The sequence below is a fragment of the Galendromus occidentalis genome, unplaced genomic scaffold (assembly GCF_000255335.2).
Source record: "Galendromus occidentalis unplaced genomic scaffold, Mocc_1.1 scf7180000077284, whole genome shotgun sequence".
NCBI classification, from domain to species: domain Eukaryota; kingdom Metazoa; phylum Arthropoda; class Arachnida; order Mesostigmata; family Phytoseiidae; genus Galendromus; species Galendromus occidentalis.
The window spans coordinates 754,816-761,940 of record NW_003805272.1 but is presented as its reverse complement, the minus strand read 5'-3'; the positions used below and the strand labels follow the sequence as shown (position 1 = coordinate 761,940).

The 7,125-nt window shown below is 49.4% G+C and overlaps 1 protein-coding gene across 1 annotated transcript; it reads left to right on the top strand.

Annotated features, from left to right (window-relative positions):
• The first annotated feature begins 281 nt into the window (after positions 1-281).
• On the top strand, positions 282-6,056 carry LOC100902586 (fibroleukin). Its single transcript, XM_018639053.2, has 12 exons — positions 282-602; positions 2,702-2,854; positions 3,002-3,117; positions 3,259-3,379; positions 3,863-3,942; positions 4,113-4,193; positions 4,296-4,443; positions 4,567-4,628; positions 4,763-4,868; positions 4,965-5,157; positions 5,278-5,466; positions 5,580-6,056. Exons 1-12 carry the CDS (start codon positions 353-355, stop codon positions 5,641-5,643), a joined length of 1,563 nt encoding a protein of 520 aa, XP_018494569.2. The 5' UTR covers positions 282-352; the 3' UTR covers positions 5,644-6,056.
• The last annotated feature ends 1,069 nt before the right edge of the window (positions 6,057-7,125 follow it).

Here is a 7,125-nt window from a genome sequence, read left to right as displayed (position 1 = left end):
CAGCACCGGCGATCTCCATCCTGTATCGGTCCATTTCCCTCGACTTGAAGCGTGGATCAGCAACGATCTAGAGTTTCAGCCTAATTCGAGTAAAACCTTTTTTTGTAGGTCGTACAGTTGCTGAACATCAGTTCCCCCCTCTGTCAAACCCGAAGTCCCTTGCTCGGTCAGTGCCAGTGAAAATCTCTCTCTTCGATAGCACGCCGAATCTGGGAAGGCCTCTAGCATCCTCTCTCATTTGAGTCAACCCGGCCGCACTCCTGGTCTCCTCCGCCACTCCGAATCAACCCCTGTAGGGGACCGTTAGAAGTGTCATTTCTATCCGTCACAAATCGCTCAGTGAAAGAGTGTCATGTACCGCGTTTGTTCTCTGGTGCTGCTGCTCGGAGCTGCGGCTTCGACCGCGGCTCCCGAGTGTGCGAGAACTGATTCCGTCCTGGAAGCCCGAGACGAGATCATCGAAGTCGTTCAATCTACTGCTCAGAGTATGGTTCAGATGATGATTGTGATGGAGAGAATTGAGGAGAAAGTAGAGAAGCTCTCCAACGACCTCAAGGCGCACGCACCTCCGTCTCATCAGACCCACGTCGCACCGAAAAATGGTAAGCCTCCGTGGAGAGATCCTCGCTTCATGGAGCGATCGGGGGACCCCGCTAAGTTACATTGGTCCATAGATCGTCTCGAGCCAAAAGAATAATCACGAATATCCGAAAAATCATCCCACCATTGAATGAGCCCCAGGATTGTCACCGCTCGGTTCAGTACACCGCGGGTTCGAAGTTCGTAAGTCCAAGGTCGGATTCGAGGCTCTTGCTGTTTTGGAGGGTGCTCCCTCAGAAGTGTTCCGCTCTTTCCGGATCTTCCTTTTTATGATCCTGGCCAATGTGAGGATAAAATCACGAATTTCGTCGGGAGATATGACGCAGCCCGAAAGCATCTTCATAATATTCTCAGATACTCCCGCCCGAAACGCGATGGTATGGTGCATCGGCTGCGGCTCGACCGATGTGATTTTGTATTTTCGGATTTTCTCGCTAATAATCGCTAGCTACAGGATATGAGTAGCGAAACCTCTCTAGTCTCCTTCCTGGTTTGGGTTCCAACTGCTGCGCCCGATAGCATCTTATCGCGATATCCAAATGACGAAGATTCTTCGAATAAAACGGTGGCATGACGCGAAGGGTGAATCTACCTAAAAAGAGTCCAAGATCCTTCCTGTATTGGAGAGAGAAGACATCATATTCATGTCGTCGCTGATTGAATCGGGAATAAGCCGATTCGTACGTGGATATTTTTCCGAACGCAAACTCCGATCTTGCTGCTCTCATGATCCGTACAGCAATTCACTACTCCCCCTCGAAATCGATGTGATTCCCAAAGAGGTTGCCTGTGAGAGCTGGCGGATTCTAGGAGGAATCCCTCTCGCTCGGTCAAATGAGTAGCGAGCGTCTCTAGAAGACTGAGTTGTTTCCCTTAAACGGAAACATATGCTCTGCGAACCGAGCATCAACACATGTAGAACTAGAAGGACAAGGGTTTCGGCATGCGGAGGTTCTTAAGTGAACTGCTCAAAACCCAAGTTGATGCGTCACGTGAATGAATCATGTATTGATGGGAGCCACGGCAGGGACAGACATTGTCAGAGAGAGACAGTGTAGAAGCGGAAAAAAAATCTGCGTTATTTCGATCGAGATCCGTGACGAAGCCTCTCTCGCGGCCGAATGCATACTGCTCTGGCTTGTCGATATCATCGGAAATTCTCGATACGTCATGGGCTTGCGACGATCTCTACTCGACTAGAAATATTCGCCGAGTTTTCGCCGAGAGACATGCGACCTTTTGATGGTTTGCCGACACGTCTTGGAAATGTTCTCTCTGTTTTTCGACAGCGGTCGTTTTGGAGCACCTGCTCGATGAACGGCGGGAGAATGCTCGTCGAAACCAGATCCCTCGAGACGAAGGTATATCTATCTGGGAACGATCTTTTATTTTTGCGGACACACCCCTTGGAATTCGCGCAGCCCATACAACATTTCATGCCAGGGGCGAGTGGAGGCCTCTAAACTCGTGGGCGGACGATCAAAACCGTTCCTCGACTCTCGGTCAGACGGGGGTTTCCCGACCAGAGTTCGTACCGTCGCGCGTCGTCCGAAACCCAGATTCTCGGCTCGCATCGGGGGCAGCCTGGAATATCGGAACGAAAACAAATCCCTTCGAATGACTCCGCTAAACCTAGATACTTAAGCGCAACTATCATCATCATTTACGCTAAGCTTATGGAAGCAGACTTTGATTTGAAATTGGAAGCCTGCGTAAGCTATTTGGCAGGGAATGGGTGCTGTGCGAGCCGGGGAGGAATGCATCGCTTGTGGAGATTTCAATTCCGAGTCGTCATTGATTGTAAATCGTAGGCGATAATGAATCCGTGTACCTACGTAGTTGAGGAGTGATTCCACTTCCAAGATCCACTGTATCTGAGAAGAAGTCCCTAATTTGCTTTCCTTCGAGACGTCCCCGAATCCCCTCTGAAATTCACCGAATGAATGGCTGTCGTCAACGCAAAGACGTGATTCCGAGAAAACTTTAGTCCACGGATTTGGCTTTTCCAAGGAAGAAATTGGTGTCGACTCCTTTGATACATCGGACAAGGAGGTGCCTGTCCATCCATCTCACAAGTATAACGTACGAGTAATTTGTTTAGATGTCATGGATAATCGCCTCCGGAGCCTCGAGAGCTCCGTATCGTCGCTGCATCGCCGACTCGACGAAAAGCTCGACGTTGTCGTCTCAGTGGAAAACAAACGCGAAGAGCAGGAGAAGATTTTCACTGATATCCTCAAAAAGATTCTAAACAGTGAGTGCGTCTCTACCGCAACCACCACGGTTGCGTTCGGGCCTTTGATATCTACGAGAGGTGTGATTCCCCGCTACACCGTGAGCGCCAACCCTTCCACCGCGGAATCCGAAAGACGAAGGGCTCATTCGATTCCACTTTCTTCAGCCGTGAACACCGTCTATGAGCGAATTCACTCTGATGCTAAAGGCAAGAGCTCGTCTGGTCCTGCTCCCGGAGTTCACCGACCTGCCTCCGACCAGCAGCAGACACTGCTGATTCAGGTAGAGAGCATTCGCGGAAATTCGACATACAACAGCCTACTTTGTAGAATAGAAATTCCAGTTAGTCTGGCATGAATTTCCGAGAAAAGTCTAGAGGAGCTCAGTCGGAATGAGTGTGGCACTGAGTAGGTTTTATTCCAGGACTCGCTAGATTCGCTCAGCCGAGAATTCAGAGAAAAGCTCGATGTTCTACAGAGTAAACTCGTCAACTCAATCGAGGAAGTCAACCTGTACACGCGGATGGGACACGAAAAGGTCAACTGTGAGTCTGTTCGAAAACGCTATACGCTTTCAAAAAGATGAGTTTTACAGATGAGCAGCTAGACCTTCAGCTTGTCGCGCACATGTCAAGTCGAGGAGTCAGCCTCGAAACGAATCATCTCTTGGGCTTTCGCTCGAGTCTTCCAGAGGATGGATCTCGTTCCTCGTTGGGGTCTCCAAATGGATATTCATCAGTCCACTGAGGATGAGAAATACTTTTTGCTTTCGGTCTCGCTCTTCCTCTGGTTCAGACATCTAGCACCATGACGGGTCAGGAGACCCTCTCTCGATGCCTCAATTTGCGGAACGGGATTCTTAAAGATTCAGATCGGCCGACACCGAGCGTTCGATCATCGCTGACGCTTGGCTGGGATGGTTTCTTGACGACGTCCTGGTCATATTATGAGCTGCAGCGGCTGAGATCTCGCTCTCGAGAAAGAAGTTGCGCGAATGAAATCATAATCATGTCCCTTCCTCATCCCAGATATTTCCGAGAACATGGTCCACAATGAAGACGTCCAACGTATCGGAGAAAATAATCCCAAGATCGTCGACACCGACAAGGTGAGTGAGGGATCATGAATGTCGACCGCCCCTGGTCGCGACCCCGAGATTCTCCTCAAGGAAAACAACAATTACTGAGCCTCATCTGTCAAGTCCGGATAGGGCAACCTGAGTCTACTCTCTAGTACGCCGATGATCGATCCTCGATAAGAATGAATCATCCCTTCCAGGTATTGGAGGTTGTTAAAGAAGAGATCAACCGGTGCACGAGGGCGATCGTGAATGCTCCCGTCCTGACCAAGGCTGCACCAGTGCGTATCCGAGAGAAACTTCTGCCACCGCGAAGCACAATATTCTCTTCGAGTGTGGCGTTGAAAATGCCCGCAATCTTCGATTTCGAATTCTTCTTCCAGAACCCTGCAGACAACTCGAGAAGTCTCGCCTCCCAGAATGTCACAGCGACCGTGTCGGAACTCGCGTTCTACGTTGGGCCTAAACGAGACGATTGTAAAATGACCGCGGCAATCAAAGTTCCTCATAATTGCGATCAGTTGGGTCAGGGTAAGTCGGATTGGGCTCTCAATAGGAGATTTGCTCACACCCATGCATCGGTTCGAGCAGCAAGGACCGGGTTTCGATGGATTACACTCTACAACACAACATAATATGTCTCTCTTCCCGCAGCTGGAGCCAATTGTGACGGACCGTACATGGTATACGATTCCAACGGCAAGAAACCTATGAAGGTACCCATTCCCTTTCTCAACGACTCGTTTCTCGCAAGAGGAGATCACGCACCTATGATCAACTTTCTGAGTCTGATTTTCCGAAAGACTCCTATTCAGTATCAACGAGTTCTTGACTTCTCTCATTATTGCAGGTCGTTTGCGATATGTCCGGAGGCGGGTGGACCCTCCTTCTGAGAAGAGGCAAGGGAAAACCGCTCTCATTCGATCGCACCTGGTCATCCTACAAGCACGGATTCGGTAATTGATCTTCTCTCCGGAGTACAAGGGGTTTGTCAAGAGGAATCCGTATATAATGCTCTCGAGCTCAAGATTCGACCGAGTCTTCCTCCGTAGGAAATATCGCTGAAGAATTCTACATAGGGAACGAGTACATGCATATCCTGACGGAGAAGCCGAAGCTGCTCAGGATTGAGTTGGAAGCGTTCTCTGGGGAGAAACTCACGCTGGATTACGCAAATTTCTCCGTGGGCCCGGAGAATGACAGCTATCGGATGAGAGTCGGCAACTACCTTGGAAATAATATGAGGTACAATTACTTCCCTCAAAAAGCTAAATCGGAATCGACGCGAACCTCGATGAGGGTTACAATCGAGTTGGATCGAGTGATATCGATTGAAGCCTCCTTGTCAACCGATTGTCATTTCAGAGTCGGTAACGCCTTCCGTCGACACAACGACAAACAATTCTTGACCAAAGATCGCGTCGTCGGTTCTCCGAACAGTCATCAATGCCCTCACGATCACAAGGCAGGTCATTGGTGGCATTCCTGTTATTCGGTCCTATTGACAGGCGAATACGCCACGCCGGAGACCGCCAACTCCAAGAATGGCATCAGGTACGATATCCCCTGTTTCCTTCGAATCTCTTGAGGAGATCTTTGCTGGACTTAATGGTATCAGAATACAGGGGGAGAAGGTTGATACCTCATAAGAGTCTTCGTTGGCACAGATGGCCCACCTGGAAAACCGAGCCTTTGAAGTCCGTGATTCTGAAAATCAAGGAAATGAGTTGAGCTCCGCTGTACCGCCCGATTCGCCATGGGTGCTGTCACCAGGATACATCATTGTCGCTGACACGACGATTCTCTGTTCCATACGTCGAGTAGTGATCGCGGGATACTATTGCGGAATTCCGAAGCACTCCTCACCATTTATATTTTTTTATCATTTGCTCGGGGAATCTCACGGTCACTTACGCCGTCTACGCAACATTACTCGGCATAAGAAAAATCTCGACAACGAGGATAGTTCTGATGTCCTGCTATTGTCGATGCTCGAAACGAAGCGACAATAAAACCATCTCGATGATCTGTATATCAAGAATTCATTTCACGACCGCTCTGAATATGCTCATTGGAAACATTGTGACGACAAGCGCACTCCAGACACCTACCATCTCTGTATAAGTTATTTTGGAAATCATTAATAAACTGTACATCCAGCCTCTGAACATCGATGCATTCCTTGACTCTTCCATGAAGTATGATCATTATTATCCCCGAGGCGACGACGCGACCACTCGCGCAATGAAGGCGATGTCGGCCGTGAACACATCCTGACTGATTTGAACCGAAATGCTTGAGGTCGTATCCTAGACAGCAATGTTGGGAACAGCAGGCCGCCAACACGTGTACGAGCGACTCAGAGTTGATTGGACACACTCCACCGCACGCAAGACTTTTAGGGCAGGCTCGTATACGGAGAGGAGATCAGGAATGAATGATCTACGCACTTCCACACAGGTGATTGTGCTGATTTTAACTTGACCCCAAAAATTCTGCTTGGCGTTTTCCGAACATAATTCTATTTGACTGATTACGTGAGAAGCGGGCTAGCCTTTCATAGGCGTTTTTGAGTTCTTGGCGATTGTGAACGCGTACGAAAGGATGGTGTGACGACTCTGAATCGAGCTTGAGAAACATTCGTTGCGAAAGACACTCTTGTCCTGATACGAGGACAGGCTCATCGCAGAAAGGCTCGCTAGAGACAAGCGCTTCATCTCCTGAAGAATTCCCGTGGACAAGGTCGCCCCAAAAAAGGAGGCACTTTCCTGGTCGAACACTCAAGCCGGCTGGATCCACGGCGGTCGAAGAGCTATCTGTATTTGAATCGCAAATATCTACAAAATATATAACGACTCATGAAAAGCAAATGAGAAGAAGATGAAGAGCCTTCCATAGAGCTCGTTATGCTTCAAGACGGCTCGTGCTTGGCCTTTCAGAGGAAAGCCAAGACGAATGTCCAAGAGGGGCAAAAGTAGAGAGATCTGAAGCAGTGTGTCGCGCTATCGCTTCCCGTCTCCGCCTGATAACGCCGATGCTCCGCGATACGAGGAATAGATCTCGCGCGGAGGACATGGGAAGGACTGTTGAGGTACGAGCATCTGATGGTATGGCCGCGACGATGTAATGCAGCATCATTAGACGTCGCCCGGAAATGGCGGGACTTCCAGGTCCGGGGAAGGAGGCTGACATAAGGAATCTGCACTTGGCAGT

Coding starts and splice junctions, on each gene's coding strand:
- LOC100902586 (XM_018639053.2), top strand. CDS start 353: ATGTACCGCGTTTGTTCTCTGGTGCTGCTGCTCGGAGCTGCGGCTTCG. Junction 4,194..4,295: donor TCCTGACCAAGGCTGCACCA/GTGCGTATCCGA, acceptor TTCTTCTTCCAG/AACCCTGCAGACAACTCGAG. Junction 4,629..4,762: donor ACGGCAAGAAACCTATGAAG/GTACCCATTCCC, acceptor TCATTATTGCAG/GTCGTTTGCGATATGTCCGG.